At 40.1% G+C, this 21,203-nt stretch overlaps 1 protein-coding gene and 2 long non-coding RNA genes across 3 annotated transcripts; 1 reads left to right on the top strand and 2 right to left on the bottom strand.

Moving 5' to 3' along the window:
- Positions 1-7,309: 7,309 nt before the first annotated feature.
- LOC122039067 (putative disease resistance protein At3g14460) lies at positions 7,310-13,696 on the bottom strand. The gene is made up of 6 exons (XM_042599079.1): positions 12,701-13,696; positions 11,503-12,566; positions 9,011-9,123; positions 8,682-8,762; positions 7,509-8,167; positions 7,310-7,324 (listed from the first exon to the last, which is right to left on the bottom strand). Exons 1-6 carry the CDS (start codon positions 13,694-13,696, stop codon positions 7,310-7,312), a joined length of 2,928 nt encoding a protein of 975 aa, XP_042455013.1.
- Positions 13,697-15,788: 2,092 nt separating this feature from the next.
- Positions 15,789-16,385, top strand: LOC121998925. Its single transcript, XR_006116710.1, has 3 exons — positions 15,789-15,962; positions 16,105-16,175; positions 16,331-16,385. It is a non-coding gene; the product is annotated as an uncharacterized LOC121998925 (long non-coding RNA).
- Positions 16,386-20,653: 4,268 nt separating this feature from the next.
- On the bottom strand, positions 20,654-21,147 carry LOC121998913. Its single transcript, XR_006116701.1, has 3 exons — positions 21,104-21,147; positions 20,954-21,017; positions 20,654-20,722 (listed from the first exon to the last, which is right to left on the bottom strand). It is a non-coding gene; the product is annotated as an uncharacterized LOC121998913 (long non-coding RNA).
- Between the last annotated feature and the right edge of the window lie 56 nt (positions 21,148-21,203).

Here is a 21,203-nt window from a genome sequence, read left to right as displayed (position 1 = left end):
TCCAAGCTGGCAGCTCAGCTCCTTTGAGTTCGTTTCCAGCTTGTTGCGACTTCCGATGCTCCGATCTTTTGGGTGATTGTGGCCAACCGAAATAGGGCTCACCCGAACCCAATTTCCGGCCTTCCTCGAGCAGCCTTCCGTCCCGGCTTAACGTCCCTCGAACGTCGCGTACGCTCTTCACGCCCACCGGAGTACTCTTCCGCAGCTTTCTCGTCCTTCGGACGCACCGAGCCCGCCGGCTCCCTTCCCGTGCCGTCCTTCTCCCTAGCTGCGTATTCCGCTCGACTTCCTGTGTTCCTAAGCTCCTGCACACTCAGACACAGGGATCAAACACAGCAGGACCTAACTAACTTGGTTGATCACATCAAAACTACCACGGGGTCCAACATAAGTGTCTTGATTTGCGATAGTTATGCTTAGATTACTGATTGTCATGATCTTAGTTAGCTAGCCATGAGTAATGATAGGTCTAGTAGCTTTGTTTTTGCTTATAGAGTTGATATATGTGATTTGAGCACGAAACAGTGCTGAAATCAGACTTCTGATACGAAATCAGAAACCCCAATCGATCAGTCGATCGATTGGAGGCTCCTCAATCGATCAGCTGATCGATTGGGCAGCTTGTTCCGCGAACAGTAAGCTCCTGGATCGAACAGCCGATCGATCCGGTAGCGTTCTGTCGCGAACAGAGAATTAATGGATCGATTAACCGATCGATCGAGGAATTAGCTCTCGTGAACAGAGAGCTTTGGAATCGATCACTGGATCGATTGGCAAGTTTGGATCGATCATCCGATCGATCCAGAATTTACCCCGTGCACAGTAGCAAGCTGAATCGATCAGTGGATCGATCAGAGCACTCCAATCGATCCACCGATCGATTGGGAGGCCTGATAACAACTGGAAACCCCTCATTTCAGCCCTTGATCATATGTGAAGCCTAGATAACCTCCTTTAGCATAGGAACAACATTCAAGATGTAGTTTAAATATGAATTTCAGATCTAATAGCAATTAGCAGAAGAAATTGTATTAGTTAGTAAAATTTTAATTAACTCAGTTTTCCGCACATTAAGAATAGTTAGCAACAACATAATGTAACCCCCGGCCTTACAACTTAGTTAGTAGGAGGCGGGTCGCTACACCTACTCTACGACGTGTCCATAAGGTGGACAATCCCTCAATCCGTCGGTGGATTAGTCCCCGGTAAACTCCGACTAGCTCAACCTCCTTGTGGGTGGAGAAACCTCACCACAACTCCAACCAAGACCTCTTGGCACACAAAGATCTCTTGAGCACAAAAGACTACTAATTAGACTTTAACCAAGTCCAATTTCGTCAACTATAACTAAGCTCCCATGCTTTAGTTATATAGCTCGCGGGTTGAAAACTCCGCCTACCAGTCGACTGTCATAACATGCAGTCGACTGTCCTCTGTGAAAATTCGACCGTTACATCCCAACGGCTCGATACCAGTCGACTACTAAAAGTAGCAATCGACTGCTCCATACTGATCGAACGAACAGAAGTATTTTGTTCGCTCCCAGTCGACTACACGGTCGACTGCACCAGTCGTCTGCTAAAGAATGCAGTCGACTGCTACAGTACTACTACAGAAACACTACAGTACTGCTACAGTAACGCTACAGTAAAACCCTAAAACTAGGATTTTACTCTGAGTACAATCTCTCGTGCACTCGTACCCTCACTCTTATGACTCACTTCAAGCTTCTTTACAACCTTGACCTCTTGCCTTCAAGCCTACTTCATTTTGCTCTCGCCCCTCGGATGCATTCAAGCTCGCGGCTTATCCCCAATGTCATCCTTCGCGTATGCCTCGAAGTCGCTTCCCTCGGCCCTTGTCCTCGCTTCCTTGTCCACGGTCCCTCGGATGCTCCATCCTTCACCGGACCCGAAGCCATCAACCCGAGTCACATGTGTAACCTGCAAACCTGCACAACTCAAATACACATATCAAATACAAGGGTGAACCTAACTTAAACCCTTTGCCCAAACACTAAAACACATGGTCGCACAGACCATTGGGATTGCTCCAAAAGACACCACCTCTGATTCACAGCCAGGCGAAGAACAATGCGCATTGTTATTGGATTAATAACATGGTTGAATGTATCATGAAAGTCAACACCAGAGCGCTGATGAAAATCCTTAGCAACAAGGTGAGCCTTATACCGATCAATTGAGTCATCAAAATTACTCTTAATGCGAAACACCCACTTATTACCTACAAGATTTTAGTCTGGCGAAGGTGGGACAAGAGTCCAAGTTTGATTACAGAGAAGAGCATCATACTCCTCATGCATGGCCTATACCCAATTCGGATATTTGAGCATTTGCGTGACAGAGGAGGGTTCACAATATTGTGGAAGACTAATATGAAGAAGATACTTTGGATTGAGTTTGTAGATGGTATTTTTAGAGTGAGTTTGCATGGGATGTTGATTTAAAGAAGCGAGAGAGGGAGTAAGAGTCGGTGGGCTAGAGGGTCGGTTGCCACCAGGCAGTATGGACCACCCAACAACAAGAGGTGATGATGGCGGAGGTGATGGCGACGATGATGACAGCGGTGAAGAAGTCACTTGTGGACCGCTACGGTTAGTGGCAGGTTGCAGCATCGGTGCTGGAGGATCACATGAGAGAACTGGTGCAACAGAGAGCTCAGAGTCAGTGTCTATTATTGTGGAATCCAAGGAGGAGGTGATGGCAAATGGAAAAATATGCTCCATAAACTTAACATGATGAGATACAAAGACTCTTTTGAAAGCCACATCATAGCACAAGAAGGCACTCTGGGTGAGAGAATAGCCAAGGAAGACACAAGAGGTTGACTTGGATCAAGCTTGTGGTGAGACTAGGGGCACAACCACAAAAAGCATAGACACCGGAAAACTCGAAGCTTAGAAAGATCAGGAACGATGGTGAATGATTTTTCAAAAGAGGACATATGGGAGAGACTAACCTTAGACATGCGGTTAATCAAATAAATTGCTACAGCAAAGGCATAAGGCCAGAAAGTGAGTGGAATAGATACTCTGTGCAACAAAGTGAGACTAGTTTCGACTATATGGCGATGACGATGTTCAAAGTATCCATTGTGTTCAGGAGTGTGTGGAGGAATGGTAAGATGACTAATACCATGAGTAGTAAGAAAGGAGCGAAAGACTAAGAATTTACCTCCATTATGAGTGAATAGTATTTTGATAGTCATCGAGAATCGATTTTCAACAAGAATTTTGAATACAATAAAAGTAGAGTATACATCTGATTTATTGCGTAAAGGATAAAGCCATATATACTTTGTAAAATGATCGACAAATATAACATAATATTTGAATCCATCAAATGATGATATAGGAGATGTCCAAACATCAGAAAAGATAATATCCAAAGGAGCACGAGACGAGATACTAGATTTATGAAAGGGAAATTTATGACTCTTATGAATATTGCACGAAGTGCATGAAAAATTAGACAAAGTATTCGCATGAAACGAAAGACCCAAGGATAAAAAAAATGTTGCAAAACATCTAATGACGGATGACCTAAACGACTATGTCATAAGGAAATAGATGACGAGACAGACATAGAAAAGGCGGAAGGCGATGATAGCGTAGACATAAATTTTGGCCAGTAATAGACACCATCTCTATGGACCCCGCTGACCAGTGTCGCTCCCGTACAACAATCCAACACCTGAAAATGGGAATCAAAGAAAAGAAATGTAACAGGATTAGTAGCATAAAGTGTTGCGACAGAAATCAAATTTTTTGACATAGATGACACAAATAAAACATTGGAGAAAACTAAAGGGAAAGATGGAGTAGAGAAAGAGAAAGAATTAGTGTGTGTAATAGGTAGTCTAGAACCATCACCAATGATGACGCTATCATTCCCAGAGTAAGGCTCATGCAACGAGAGAGTAGCGAGATCAGTGGTGACATGATGAAAGGCGCCAGAGTCAACAACCCATTCTTGAGAATCAGACGAAGGTGTATAATGAACGGCATTGTGCGCAAATAGCGCACTATACGTAGGACGCGGAGCCCGCGGAGGAGCTGGCAGAAGCAGAGCAAGAATCGATGCAGTCATATGACCGCACTAGCGAGCATAGTGACCTTGGACACCACAAATCTGATAACGTCCAAGATAATGATTGGGACTAGACGCAACTGGATGTGCAGGTGGATGCATAGATAGCCCAAGAGTAGATATGCGTGGCTGATGGGATATAGACGGAATCTGCTGGTGACCACCATGATAGTTTGAATACAGATTATAAGAATTCCCTGTTAGAGCCACAAGAGCAGTCATTGACGTCGAAGATGGAGATGGTGTTGAGACTTTTAACTGGGCTTCATAGCTGAGGAGCTGCTCGAATAGCTTAACAAAGGTAATAGGGACGTCATGAACTTGCAGAGCATGTGAGATATTGCAGTAATCTTAGCTAAGACCATTCAGGACACGAATAGAGAGCTCATCAAAGTCAATTTTGACATTCATAAGCGCAAGAGCGTCAATATTTCTTTTGATGTATTGCATATAATCAGTGATAGATCTGTTACCCTGTTGAGGGCTAGCAAGATTTTAACGATGAGTCATAATCCTGCCACGTGAGGGAGCAACGTAGGTTCTCTTTAGCGGCTGCCATGCATCTCTAGATGAAGTTGATGAAGAAATAAATTGCACAAGAGTAGGAGACATCGAACCTATTATAGCGTTGAGGATAAGTTGATCTTGGCGGAGTCAGAGAATATGATTAGGATTCGTCTAAGGGAGCATAGCATCTGTAGGCATTATTTGCGCAAGGGGGTAGGGACGTGAGCCATCAACAAAACTCAGTAAGTCATATCCGAATAGAAGAGGCGTGAGCTGCAAGCGCCAGACAGAATAATTGGAGGTGGTGAGTTTCAACGGTGCCTGAGCATTGACGTTGAAAACCACAAGAGAGGCAGGAGAATTAGGAGTATTTGTGAGAGATAGCCAACGGGTGGTGTCGTTGGCAGCAACCATTGTAGAAGACGACTAGAGCCGGCGGTTGATGTCATCGGCGACAGCCATTGTAGAAAGCGGTTGGTGGGTATTGTAGAGAAAAGAAAGAAAGAGAAGAAAAAAAGGGTTGCTGTTAATTAAGCTTAGAGCTCTGATATTATATTGACGATAGAATTCACACATATTATTAATGATAGCATATGATATATATAAATTTCATTACTAGTGAAAATAGGAAAATACATAAATTAGAAAAATAATAAGTATTTTGTAATAATAATTATTCTCTAATAACTAGGAAACAAATAACTATTTTCTAATAATAATTATTCCCTAATAATTAGTAAACAAATAACTATTTACTTATAATAATTATTTTGTAATAGTATAAATTATTATATAGCTTAGTTAAGAAATCTTAAATTCTAAAAAAAAAATTAAATTATCCTAAAAATTATAAATAAATAAGTATATATAATCTAATAAAAAACAAAAATCAAATTTTGAATATCGCTCGCATGATAAACCCATAGTCATGTATAGAAAAGTAAATTAAAAAATTAAAATTGACCCTGAGAGGACATTTTTTCTCAACTTTTATAAAAATTCGCGGAGGAAGCGTTGGGGCGTCAGCGTCAACTCTGACGAGAACGTAAAGTCGACTAAAGCCTGACCAACTCCATTGCAATCTTATCATGACACGATTATTGAAACGGCGAGAGAGAGACACAACGAACACTTAATTATAAGAGCACTCACACTTTTAATTCACATTTGCTACCTTAGTTATTAACGTTTTTTCTTTGAAAAAAATGCATCTGTTACAATTACACTGATAAAAGAAAAAAAAAAAAAAGTTCATCTGGGACTGGTGATACCAAAATTGAATCCCAACTTAAACTTACATAAAGAAGAAAAAAAACATAGCTATCTTACACAAATAAAAAAAAAAAAGTAGTCCGATCACTGATAGTGATTGGAGCTGTGGATAGTTAGTTGTTTCTAATCTCCGTAGGGAGGGAAGAAGTCCTTTCTCTGACAATGATTGGATCTGTGAACAGCCAGCTATCTTTAAATTCTCTAGGAAGAGAAGGCTATGCAGCAGGTCTGCCGACAGATATTGTAGTTTCATGCAACCACAGAACTTTAGGGATGTAATAGCAGTGAGCTCCGCACCAATATCGGCTCCTCAAATAACACCTCCTCCGAACATGATTAAATTTCAAGTTCTTTGATGAATGACGGTGAGTTTCTCAGAGGAAACATTTTAAGCAGAGCAGTGTTTTCCACGCATAATTTACGCAGAGATGACAACAAGCTCCCTGCTTGTTCATCTACAACATCCAACTGAACCAGCTTAGGATATCATACTATCTTCAATTCCTTGAGGGATTTGAGGAGTCCTAAGCGCTCCATCAATATCAACTAAGGACATCCTTGGATCTTCAATTGCTTGAGGGATTTAAGGAGTCCTAAGCCCTCCATCCGTCTCAACTCATCACAGTTAGAGATGTGCAATGCATTAATGATAATGAGATCTTCCGAACTTATGAATATGCTCAAATAATGTTAATAAGAATATAACAATAGTAATATATTTTTATCACCAATATTATGGGGCATAATAGATTAAGGGCTTGGGGATCTTTAAGATAAAGAAAGTGTTAGTGAAATGATACTCTCAAATGGTTGCAATCAATTAAATTATTTTGATGTGTTTATGAATTAGATTTAGCAAAGTGTACTTGGGATTTACGAAGTTCATAACTTGAAGCGGTCAAGTTTTGATTGACTTAATAAGGTCAAATTTGGATGGATTATGTTTGAGGACTCAAAAGTTTGTAACTAGTTCACACTGTACGTATATGCATCCAAAATTTATAATGCAATCAATCTCACACCGATAAAAGAAAAAGAAAAAAAAAACAAGCTCACACTGATATATAGATAATATCGGTGTCAAAACTACAAGTTAAATGTGTCGTACTACTTATTAGCAAGTTCACACATATCCTAGTGAAAATTAAAGAAATCCGCAGCAATGACACAATAAGTAAATCCTTATTCCCATAGTAGGCGATTCTAAAGAGACCATATATCGCCATAAGAACATATAACGAAGTCATCACTTGAATATTATCAGCAAACTCCAACAGATGCTTTTACTATAAGTCTTATAGACAGTATGCCCTTGAAGAACCAGATCCTTGTGATAATTAATTGAACCGTCCATAATATCTTTACCACCTTGCCTTTGCAATACAAAGAAAAAGAAAAAAGAATGGGCAATGTAAATAATGTTAATTATCAAAGACCTACAAAAAGGCAAAGACACTGAGAGAGAAAATTGTATGGCAAAGAAAAAGTTGATGAAGCGTATGTATGTGAAAATAGAGACTAGCATTCTTCTTTAGCGAAGATTAACTAAAAAATAAGAGCTATCTGATCCGCGGTACTTACTATCTATACATGAAAATAATGGGCATCAAAGGTACTTACTATCCGATCCGCGGTGAACTTTTTTGACTGCTCCTTCAGCGTTGGATGAACATCGTCTGAGCAATCGAAAGATGATAGTGACTTCGGAAGCCCCTCCTTCGGAATCGCTTGAATCTGTGGACAACCAGATATACATAGTGATCTGAGAAAGGGAGGAAGTCCTTTCTCTGGCAGTGATTGGATCTGTGGACAACAAGATATCCGTAATGTCCGTAGGGAGGGAGGAAGTCCTTTCTCTGGCAGCGATTTGATTTGTGGACAGTCAAACATCATTAATTTTTCTAGGAAGGGAAGGCTATGCAGCAGCTCTGTCGGCAGAGATTGTAGTTTCTTGCAATCACTGAAGGTTAGAGATGTAACGGCAGTGAGGCTTCGCACCAATATCGCCTCCTCAAATATCACCTCCTCAGAACATGACTCAATTACAAGTTCTGTGATAAATGGCAGTGAGTGTCTCAGAGGAGACATTTTAAGCAGAGCAGTGTTGTCCACGCATAATTTACGCAGAGATGACAAGCCCCCTGCTTGCTTATCTTCTACATCCAACCGAACCAGCTTAGGACATCCTACGATCGTCAATTCCTTGAGGGATTTAAGGTGTCTTAAGCACTCCATATTTCTCAACTCATCACAGTTAGAGATGTACAAGTATTGCAGTTCTACCAATTGAACAAGAGAAATAGACGTTATGGATGGAAGATAATTTATTTTCAATCGAGTAACTAAACGAAGGTTGTGCAAGCGGTCGGGCAAGAGATGGCAGCCACCTTTCTCGTCATATTCCGTTTTGCTATTTAATATAAGCTCGGGACAGTCTTTATTGTCTATTTTCTAGGGAAGGAGGGAAGGGAGGTAATCTCTTAATTTAGTTTGAGACGACTTCTAATACGAAGTTCACGCATGCTTTGCCCTCGGTCCAAGAGCACTCCTCAAATGACGGCAAATGGATGCAAAGTTAATGCGGTACATGCCAATTGTTCAATATGATTAGATGCAGTTATGCAAACGTTGACCAATAAATGGAAGAACGTCATTCCATCCCCTGCAATTTACTAATTTAAGTTTTTCCAAATTGGATAGAACTTTTGGAATCAACCAACTAGGTGACCTAGCTCCGTTGTACCCTCTAATTGTCAATATTTTGAGTGATTCACGTGGCTGAAGAATGCAGACCTTCAATTACTTCCCATTCCAACTTGGTATCCTTCTCCTGATTCCATTCCAACACCAATTCTTTTAGATAGATGATCCTGTCTGAAAATTTTAGAGATAACACGCTAGACACGGTGACTTGATGATTGATCGGTGGAAGCCTTTTTCCTCCATAGAAACGCTTCCTTTTGTCCTTGCGCAAGCCAAAATGAGACAACAAAACGTCAGTGTCTAGAAACCAGGGGAGTTCTTGGTGAAGACTCTCCGACACTTAAGTCAGTATAATTCCGGTAGGGAGAACAATAAGAGTGTATGTGCGAGAATAGGTTGCAGATGCCCAGATGACGTACCTTGCCAACGGAGAGAATTCTCCTTTATATACCACCCGATCCTGTTTGAAAGTATTGAAGGTGGCGGCCGGGGATGTGACGCTGAGTTGGCGATGCGTGGGTTGTCTCCCATCCTGTAACACAGCAAACATCAGTGTCGTACTGGGGAAGGGGTCCCTGGTGATGACCCTCCGACGCTCAAGTCAATCACTGGAGCAAAGAAGTGGAACAACAGTAGAATAGTAGAGAGCGAGTGTGAGCAGTGAATTTTGCTTACCTCCTCTGCTGCTTTGGACCCCCCTTTATATAGAATCCCTGTAGCTTACGGACTCATTTCCCAATACGAGCGCACTTTCCCAAGTTTCCTATGAAAAGACCAAGCAGTAAAATGCTCCTGACACCCTATCTTAACGGGGCATGCACATCCTCTGACAGGACAGTCGAAGCTTCCACCGTACGATCCGTCCACCGGCCACGCTGCCTGTCAGCGACACCATCTCCCAAAAGGATGTTGAAGGGCACCTAATGATCCTGCTACCAGTCGAGCGGGATAGCCGCTCGGGCATAGCTCTTCCGTCCGGGGCGGTCTGAGATGCTCCGCGCGGGTTCTTGACTTTCGCTCGTGCTTGTTTCCTGCCGGTCGGATATGACCCTCGACCGACCTGCCTCACAGACCTCCATTCCAACTTGGTATCCTTCAAATGATTCCATTCCAACACCAATTCTTTTAGGTGGATGATTCTGTCTGAAAACTATAGAGATGACGCGCTAGGCACGGTGGCTTGATGATTGATCGGTAGAAGCCTTTTTCCTCCATGGAAACCCTTCCTTTTGTCCTTGCGCAAGTGAAAATGAGACAACAAAATGTCAGTGGAAACCAGGGGGAGTCCCTGACGAAGGTCCTCCGACACTTAAGTCAATACAATTTCGGTAGGGAGAACGGTAAGAGTGTATGCGCAAGAATAAGTTGTAGATGTCCAGAGGGTGTACTTTGCCAACGGAGAGAACTCCTCTTTATATACCATTTCTCATAACCTCCATGATGATGAGATGACGATATGTGTCAAAGGTTGTCAAAGGTTGTTAGTGAAAGGAAAGTATACAGTTGATGAGAGACACAATGATCCTTGAAGAAGATTTTAGAAAATATTCTCTAACACATGGTTGTTGTTCTGACCAGTTGTTAAGATGTTGTCTATTAAATACATCTCGACCGACCCTTAAGGTCGGCCATCTCTATTGAGCTGCCCGATTATACTCTATAGGATATATGTGAATGAAGAAGAGGTGGAAAAATGCTCCATTGTGAATGATACTGTAGTCCTATATTGGGAGTGCCAAGGCATATTAGTTGGTTTATATTGATTCACATGTATTGATGATGTGAATAAATACAAGGGAGAGTCCATCTCTCACGCGTGAGTGCGCAGGGGATGCAAATCCAATGCCCTAATTGCACTTAACCAAATTTTATAAATGCACTGACATAAGTATCTAAAGTATCTCATATCATTCTATGTTTCACAATACACAAGCAAAAGATCCTATTGTACTTGCAAGATGCTTACTACTAAAACTATAGGATCATGCCATTCTACGATAAGTCTTAGTCTACTCCAATTTTGAAAACACTTTTTGAATGGAAAATTTAAAAACATATTCAGAATAAATATCAATTTTTTATAAACATATTTTGAAATAAAGAAAACTATTCTATAAAGCACATTCCTAATTGTTGTCTTAAGTTATTAAATTCAGATTCTGATAAAGGTTTGATAAATATATCAGTTATGTTAGATTTAGATTCAATATAGTTAAGTTCTATATTTCCTTTTGTAACATGATTTCTAATGAAATGGTGTTTAACTTCTATGTATTTAGTTCTAGAGTGATGTATTGAATTTTTAGTTAGGTTTATATAATTTATATTATCAAAGTTTTCGCATTTTTTATTCTAAATTAAAATCTTTTAAGGTATGAACATCGATAATAATTGAGCTACGCATTACCCATTGCTATGTATTTGACTTCAGTAATAGACAGGACAACACAATGTTGTTTTCTACATTTACATAGATTTTTTTTCCAAATGGAACACGCAATCATAGACTTCTGAGCCACCCTCTACAAACCGATTTACCCTTCATCATTTTTTTTATATTGCTTGTCTTAAGAACTAAATCCTTGAGATAATTAATTAAACCGTCCAGAATGTATTTCCAAACTTGTCTTCATAAGTTAACAATATAAGGGACAAAAAACAAAGAAAAGAATGAGCAATGTAAATAGGGCTAATTATCAAAGACTTAAAAAAAAGGCCAAGACATTGGGAGCTTAGACAAAAAAAAAAATCGTATGGCAAAGAAAAAGTTGATGAATCGTATAAATGTGAAAAGATAGACTATGGTTCTTTTAACTAAAAATACGATACAAGAAATGGAAAATAAGAGCTATCTATACATAAAAATAACGGGCGTCAAAGGGTATACTTACTGTCGCGATCCGCTTTGAACCTTTTTGACTGCTCCATCAGCGTTGGATGAACATCACCGAAGCAATGGAAAATATTTAGTGACATGGGAAGCCCCTCATCTGGCATCGCTTGAATCTGTGGACAGCCAGATATAAATAGGAATTCGAGACGGAGAGGAAGTCCTTTCTCTGGCAGTGATTGGATCTGTGGACAGCAATCTATTACTAATGTTTGTAGGGAGGGAAGGCTCTGCAGCAGCTCTGTTGGCAGAGATTGTAATTTTTTGCAATCACTGAAGCTTAGATATGTAACAGCAATGAGGTCTCGCACCAATATCGCCTCCTCAAATATCACCTCCTCAGAACATGACTCAATTACAAGTTCTGTGATGAATGGCAGTGAGTTTCTCAGAGGAAACATTGTAAGCAGAGCAGTGCTGCCTACGCATAATTTACGCAGAGATGACAAGCTCCCTGCTTGCTCATCTCCTACATCCAACTGAACCAGCTTAGAACATCTTACGATCTTCAATTCCCAGAGGGATTTAAGGAGTCCTAAGCACTCCATCCTTATCAACTCATCACAGTTAGAGATGCACAAGCATTGCAGTTCTACCAATTGAACCAGAGATATAGACGTTATGTATGGACAATCATTAATTGCCAATTGAGTAACTAAACGAAGGTTGTGCAAGCAGTCGGGCAAAAGTTTTGCGTATCTGCCACAGTAGCTCAATTTCAATACCTTGAGTGGGGGCGGTAGGTGGCAGCCACCTTCCTCGTCATCTTCCGTTTTGCTATTTAACATGAGCTTGGGACAGTCTTCTATTGTCAATATTTCTAGGGAAGGAGGGAAGGGAGGTAATCTCTTTAGTTTGGGACAACTGCTGACGCGAAGTTCACGCATGCAGGGAAATAGATCTTTGCCCTCTGTCCAAGACCACTCCTCCAATGCCGGCAAATTGGTTAACTGAAGCACTTCCAACTTGGGAAAACACTTGCCTTCAAATTCATGACTCAGTTGTTTCAAAGCAGGCATGCTGTACATGCGAAGTTTAATCAGATGCAAACGTTGACCAATAAAAGGCAGAACGTCATCCCATCCCTTGCAATTTTATAATTCAAGTTTTTCCAAATTGCATAGAACTTTTGGCATCAACCAACTAGGTGACCTAGCTCCGTTGTACCCCTAATTCTCAATATTTTAAGTGATTCGTGTGGCTGCAGAGCTTCAATTACTTCCTCTTCCAACTTGGCATCCTTCTCATGATTCCATTCCAACTTCAGTTCTTTTAGGTGGACTTTGTTCTTTAACTCAGGCCGTTTTGCTTCTTTGCTATCAACAACATTCTCAAGATTTTGAATATAAAGTGTTTCATGAAGCTGTGTCAAATCCTTTAGTTGTCCAAGCTTGAGTTCATCCTCTTCTTGAACACTAAATGTTGGCAATTCTTGAAGATTAGTTAGTCTCCGTACATCCTTTATCATCACCCAAAAGTCTACATTTGCATAAATGTATCTCAAATTGACCAACTTAACCAATCCTTGTGGTATAGACTCTAGTGCAGAACAACCTTTTACCTTCAGCGTTTGCAAATTATAAAGGTCGCATAATGAGTCAGGTAAAATTTTAATTTCAGAATTGTATGATAAATCAAGGTAACGGAGGTGAATTAATTTTCCAATATGTTCAGATAACTCCGGCAAACCACACCCATTTACATCCAGAACGCGAATGCTTCTTAGGTTTTCAAAGAGGCTATCAGGAGGTGAATTTTTTCTCAACAGCAATGTGCGCAACTTTTCGTATCCAGAGAACTCCAACGGCAATTTTCCTTCTTTTACTCGTAGATGCCGAATAGTGGAAAGCATCTTTGTTTGTCTATTATTTTCAATCCTATATGTCTCATCCGCAGAAATCATTTCAGCTAAATCATGTATAAGGTCATGCATCACAAATCCATCATATTCAAATTCTTGAAAGAAAGACCTATTAACAAACTCAAGAAAATATTCGCTTCCAACATTTTCCATCTTTGTGTTTTTATCTTCAATGAAACCTTCAGCCATCCACATTTGAACCAACGTAGCTTTATTGAATCTGTAGTCTTTAGGGAACATCGAACAAAATGCAAAACACTGCTTCATATTTTCATTAAGATATTGATAACTTAAATGCAGAGCTGGCATAATTCCATCTCCATCTTGTTTTACTTTCCATATATCGCTCTTCATTATAGTGGCCCAGTGTTGCTAGCACAAATATGATTGCAGAACGCTGCCAAGTGTCTTTGCAGCTAATGGTGAGCCCTTCAACTTGCGAGCAATCTTTCTACCAATATCTTCTAGCTCTGGATAGTCTTCAGGGTTTAATGTGCCAAATGAGTATTTCTTGAACAATTTCCAAAAGACATCTTTGTTTAAACCATGAATCAAAATTGGTTTCACCAGACTAACCATTTAATGTGCCAATTGATTTTTCCAACTTTGAGTAGTCCACAATAAAATAATGAAGACATTAATTATGTAAGAGAAACATGAATCAAGAAAATGATAGTATAAGAAAAAAATGAGATAGATAAAGCAAGGTATCGGTGGACGATATAGACATAATAGAATGCTACATAGATGAGTACAAGAAACTAATGCCCTAAAAATATCTCATCCAAACTTCCAAGCTAGCTTTTCACAACTCAAAAAAATGTGAGCAACCTCTACTATAGCTTTTCAATAAAAATTTACTCATGATAGATAATAAAATCTAAATGTTGCTACAATAAAAATTATCACTCACAAAAAATTCTACCACAAATGAATACAAAATACCACACATGTCAAAGCATTTTCATTTTTCTATTTTTTTCTTTTCTTTATTTTTTTCTTCCTCACATTTCTATTTTTTGTTCTTTTTCTTTTTTTTTTCATTTTTTTCCCATTTTTTTTCTTTTAACATGTTGTGCATCTTCCCTATACATAATCATCAATAGCTCAAATACAAAGATAAATAGCATGGCTCACCAATGGTGATCAAGCATGGTTCACCTATGCTTTCCTTAAATTCTACTAAGCTATTTCTTTCCCCCACACTTAAACTTTTATCCGTCCCAGGCAAAACACTCATCATGGAACGTCCAAAAATATCCACATCCAAAAGTGAAATAGAGAGGAAATGAATGGAAGAGAGAAACAAATGATAATTATTCATGAAACATGTGATAACAAAAGGAATGGATAAAAGCTAGTAAAATAGCTTTCATAACAATCATACATACCTATGATAATGTGGTCTCAAAAGAATCAAGAAGTTCTAGAGTAACATTAACAATAAGTACATCATACATCAATAGGAATAATAGGCTTAAAAATATCCTCACTAGGTATATAAAAAATATCATCCCAATCTATCTACATAGAATCAATCACCAAGTTGTAATCGCATGTAATCCAAGAATCTAATCATGACAATAAATCATCAAACTCGACAATCAAATTTAACTAGCTTTCATAATTTCTAAAATGATAAAAAAGAATACATAGGGAATTTATTATGAAAACCAATAAGACAAACTAAAAATAAACTACCAAGCACAAGCAAACAAAGTAAAGAAATATATACAAGTAGAAATAAAAAGAAAAAGTAAGATGGAACAGACTCCCCTGAATTTCTGGTGGTTAGAGTCGATTCAGTTCCAGAAGCTAATCTGGAAGTGGAATGATTGTAGGTGAAGTGAGGAATGCTCCCTCCACCTTCGTCTCCTTAACAATTTTCTCCGGTGGACGAAAATAGTTCAGTTGGAGTGTCCACTCCAGATGTAAAATACCGGAAATAGGCGAATATGAATAAGGGAATTTTCCGGAATTTTTGGAGATTTTTCGGAGCTCGTATGGACGAGTTAACGGGGATGAAAACGGGGCCCGGAGAAAAGCCTATTTAGGCTACCCAATTAAGCGAGGAATTGTTTCTTTTATAATTCCTTTTTACTTATTCTAATTTCTTTTCCTTATTTCTCTTCCTCGCCAAAACCTGCTGCCCTCTTCCCTTCTTCCCGACGCCGAGCCCTAACCGCCGGCCCGGCGGTTTCTTCCTCGCTGAAGCCTTAAACCCCTCGGCCACTTCCTATTCTCGGTTTCCTCCTCTCCTCTTACATCTTCTCCTCTGCCGACGTCGAGCATCAGCCACAAGAGCTCCGGCGGCTTCGCTCTCTGCCCTAGCCGACCCCTTCATTGCCGGCGATCTTCCCTGAGCCGAGCATCACGCCGGCAGCCGACCTATTGCCTTTCCCCTGGAGCCTCAGCGCCGACCACCACAGTGCCGTGGCCTTTTTCCCTCTTCCCATCTTCGCCAGTGCGTCTCTGCTTGGATTACATCCGGCCAAGAACAACGAATCAAACCCTGGTTCTTCCTTGGCGTGCCACTTCCGAGTGCGAGTTTGTTTCTCCACAGCGAACCCCTCTGCCCTACCTCTGCCTTAGCACTAGCTGCACCTCCGATACAGAGTAGGTGAGTTTGTTAATCAAGCTGTGGTTGGCATCAGATTTGTAGAAAATGAAGTAGCATTTTCTGTATAGGTTTGTAGTGGTTATGTTTTTGGGAACATGGTTTGGAAGGAAATTGTTGATTTGATTGCTTGTTTTGTTTCCAGCAGTTGCCCTATTTCTGCAGCTCTCAATTCAGCAGTAAACGATCGGCAACAATCAACGGTTGTGATTTGAGGTAAAGTGTAGGATCGTGATACATTTTGTAGTGAATTTGGAATATATGGTTAGTAGGTTGGTTTAGGGTTTTGCTCTAAATAATTTTTAAGAATTTATTTAGCTATTTATGTAAAATATAGCTAAATAAAATATATTTATTTGTTCGTGACTTAGGACTTTGACGCGAGACGAGTAGCTCGATGTCAGATTTGGACATTCCTATTGGAGGCGGGTACTTTTGACTTATTGTCTTTGATATGCTTAGTAATGAAAATAATATGATGCATTAATTGTGTTTCCTATTTGTTTCGGTTAATCACTGCCCAATACATGTTACCTGTTTGATTGATTGTTTGTTTGCATCTCGTATTGATCTTGTACCCGATCTATCATGCTCATGGGTAGTGATATAACCATGTTTCACATGTTCAGGACCTAGGTTTGATACCTTTTTGATCAGTATGTCTTGATTTGATCTATTCACTATGGTGCCCATTGTTATATGCCCAGAGGTTGGTTTAGTATATTACTATGCTTAGTGACATGCACCATTTGCATGATCGCATGCTGTGCGATAGATTGCTCCATTATTGTCGAGCACTTTGCCAGTTTCCATCACTGTTCGGTGCTCCGTTGTGACGCTCATGGGTAGCGGGACACAGCGTGCTCCGTTGATCCGCTCATGGGTAGTGTGACGCAGCATGTAGCACGTTAGAGATTCCTCCCCGTCATAGTGTACCGGGAGATGAGAGCATTGCGCTTCCCCATTTATGATTTGGGGTAGGAGTACGTATGTACTCCGACAGCATCCCGTCCACTCGATCACTCATCAGGAGTGATGGCTGAGTGCACGTTGTCACAGCCCTACCCACTCGGTCCCACCGTTGTTGTGAGTCGGCAGGGGTGACCATGACATTGGCATCATATGCATGATGCATTTATTGTTTGTGTTTGTGTTTGTTGCACTTATATGCTGCACATTGCTTGGATACCTTGATTGACATGCATACATGTCTGCTATACCTTCGGACTGTTTGTCCTTTTACCGGGTCTGGTTAGTACTGATTCTCTCCTGTCTTCTTGGTTTGTAGTTACCTTTATCTTTATCAGGACGCATGATTAGTGCTAGGTGTTATTTCTTTACTTTGCATATCAATTGTACCGAGTGTTGGACTCACCCGCCCATTGTTGTTATTTTCGTGTTGATGTCGGAGGGAGTTCCATCGCTAGTCCCCACAGACGTAGTGCTAGTCCTCTATTGGGTTGAGTTGTTATTTTATTTTAGTTTTTTTATTCTCTATCAGACTTTGTTTTAGTCTTGTTTTGGATTTTTCATATGGATATTGTATGGAATCCTTTCGTTTGATGGACCTTTGATATGATTTGGATTTTATTCTACTATATGCCTGCCTGGACGGCAGAAGAGGTGGGTTCGTCGGTTTTGAGCTTTACGAGTGTAGTGGAGTAGGGTGGATTTCGAGTCAGAGTTTTATTGTTTTGTTTACTATTTTATTAACTGCGTGGTTGTGGCAGCCAGAGGCTGAATACTTATATAAACTGCGTGGTGATTGATTTTATTTACTGTTTTTATTCCAGCCGCCTGTGGCTGAGGTATTTATGTATGTAGAAAGTTTCAGATTGTCCGTCGTACAGGGGAGATGCTGCCGAAATTTCTTCGGACAGGGACTCCTCTGGGGCGTGACACCAGAAGCTTCATTATTTCATAAAGTGTTAGGGTCATCTTCACTTGATAGAATGCATCCTTGCATGATTGACTGTAAATAAACTGTTTGTAAAAATCTTGTGCACTAAAAAGAAAGGATGCATTTCCTGCACGCATGCTATGCGAGATTGATTAGAAATAATATCAAAAGTAACAGAGCATGAATCAAAAGATGTGTCACATTCATTACAATCAAAATGAATCTCCCCCATGGAATTTTATAATAATTCTAAAGAAACATTGATCTCACTATCCTAAAAGATACCTGGAGGGTCTAAAATATTAAATGCAGCATCATCTTGATCAAGTAAAGGATCTGGCTCTGTATCAAGTAGTCGTTCACTCAAAGGAAGTGATTCTTAAGTCATCCCTACACTTCCTTCGTCACTAAGTAAAATACTAGCAGACTCAACTGGCTCAACTAGTGGTAGAACAGTCAAAGGAAGCGATTCTTGGGCTTTATCTCCTCAACATAAATCCCTACACTTCCATCATTATCTCCTATACACGCAACATTAAGAATATTTGGAACAACAATATCATCAACAAATAATATCAGAATCAATTACAATAACATGATATAAAAAAACTAGAAGAGTCATGCAAAGTAGCAGAATCAAAGTCAGAAATATCACAAACTCTACAATTCATCTCTTCGGGAATTGATGCGGTATGTTAATCTGATAGCAACTGTAACTATGTCGATGAATGTGTTCTTTCCTAATCTATATTTTTTGTTGTTGCCAAAATTGTTGCAACTGCACCCTAAAATGCTGCTTAGGCTGATGGTACTAAAAGTAAGGCTGATAAAACTAGGGCCACTCAGAAAATCCTTGTTGTGTGTTCCTCCCATACCTGAATCCTATAAATGAATTATATCTATTGTCACGCCCCAGAGGAGTCTCTGTCCGAAGAAATTTCGGCAGCATCTCCCCTGTACGGCGGACAATCTGAAACTTTTCTACAAGCACTATATACCTCAGCCACATGCGGCTGGAATAATAACAATAAAAGAAAACAAACACCACGCAGTTAATATCAAATTCAGCCTCTGGCTGACACAACCACGCAGTTAAAAATAAAGCAGCCCACTCAGCTGTACCAAAACCAAAACACAAACTGCTAGCCGGCTAGGCTTACACAACCAATAACAAATACAAAACACCACATATCAACGTCAACACTCTAAAAATAAAACCAGAGTACAGAGCTAAACAAACTGATACATAAAACAAACAAAACATACGTGAACCGATAAGTCTTCGATGTGACGGGGACCAGCAGACAGGATGCTCCAAGCGACACCATAAATAACCTGGTACACGAAAAGATAGTGTCAACGGGGTGAGTTCAACAACTCAATAATACCAATGAACATGAGTAGTAAGATATATCTAATAGCAACAAACATAAAACTTCCTAATCATATATAGGAATACGAAACCGAAAGGTAACAGAGGAAGTCAGACTCACCGGAACTCCTATCCGCATAAAAGGGTCACAAACCGAAGTGTCAATAATCCTCAGATGCAGTCAAAAGTATGTATCCATCCAAAATGCAGCAACCAAATGCAGCAAACACAATCATAAAATATAAATGCATCAATGCATATGATGCTAATGATGCGTCTGGTCACCCCCAGTCAGCTCACACACACAAATGGTGAGACCGAGTGGGTAGGGTGGTGTGCACTCTGTCGTCACTACTCCTAATGAGTGACCGAGTGGACGGATCTTGTCGACCTGTCCTATGACCCCAAATCATAAATGGGGAGCTCAATGCCTCATCTCCCAGACACGATGACGGGAGGAAATCTCGGCCACCACTACCGAGTCACCTGACCAACGGAGCCAAACAGAGTCCACCGTCTGCCGGCTACTACACTGCTACACTAAATGCCAGCGGAGCCAAACAGAGCGGAACTGACTGCCGGCTACCACGCTGAGTCCTCAGACCAACGGAGCCAAACAGCAGAACCGCCACACACCTGTCTGATATACCACTAAACCATGAGTGGGGGTGTGTGCAGTACATGTAACTGGCGATGGACTCAACCATAGTGGAGCCGACAATCGCACAGCATGCAATCATGATGCATGTCACTATGCATAGCAAAAACTGATCAACATAACCATATCCATACATACAAAATGGGTACTGTAAAAACGATGATCACATACCAAGATCTAGTGTACACAGGTCAGATAGAATATCAAAAACCCTATGTCCTGAACATAAAAAGTATGGAATATCCTGATCAACATAGAAAAATCCATATATACATAATATGGGTACCACAGTATCAGTAAGTCAAATCCACAGATCTAGGGTATACAAATCCTCTAAGGTATAACAACCTAGACCCAAATCATATCCCTCTTCCATAGCATATGTACCAACAATATACACAGATCAAAGAATCAGGGTCTAAACACCCGAATCATATATGATATACAAATAGAGGTACACAAATCTGATATGGCACTAAAACCTAAGTATCAGATAATCTAAATACACAGGCCAGAAACAACAATCCAAATCCTAGTCCTAACCTCAGTAAGCATGGTATGTCACTCTAGAAACAAAGATACTCATGGTAACAAGATAATCATGGCAACAAATCACGAGATATAAGCACGGATACATCACAGGTGACAAACCTAACATGCTAAGGATATCAAATAGTGGCATACCAACGGCAAACATGTTCATTGCATGTAGTTATAAAATACTATGCATATCCAATGACAATATCATAAAAGATAAGTCAAGAGGTACCCGCCTCAAATGTAGATCGAGCTAGACAACCTCTGCGTCAAAGTGCTCATCCCAAATCAATGTCCTGTAATAGTCACATTTAATTTAGCTACATATGTATATCACATAGCTAATCTCTTAATTATCAGAAATCCTATTTCATTCATTTATTCTCGAGTAACAAACGATTCGGACCTAACCATCTAGTTATCCAATTATCCCTAATTCAAAACATAAACATAATTCACCAACAGCATGTATTACAATTACTACACTTCCTTCATAGCTCGGATTAAAGCATATCCTAAAAACTCACCTTAGAAACCTCTTCCTTGAGGTCCTTAGCCGAAGCAAAATCGCCACCGCAAATTCCAAAAGCCCTAAATCAAAAATATCAGCATAACCAAAAATATCAGCACAACCGTATCAATGTTTCCAACCCAAGGGCTAAAATCCAAATACTCACCCAAACATAAATGCCCGAACTGTCGAGTCACTGCCGGACGTGGCTGAAATCGGATAATGTCGGAAATCCAGTGGCTGAACAAACTCCAAGTCCGGTGGTC

This window comes from Zingiber officinale, chromosome 1A (genome assembly GCF_018446385.1).
Source record: "Zingiber officinale cultivar Zhangliang chromosome 1A, Zo_v1.1, whole genome shotgun sequence".
In the NCBI taxonomy this organism is placed as follows: Eukaryota; Viridiplantae; Streptophyta; class Magnoliopsida; order Zingiberales; family Zingiberaceae; genus Zingiber; species Zingiber officinale.
Note: the sequence above shows the minus strand (reverse complement) of the source record. Positions and strands in the feature narration are given on the sequence as shown.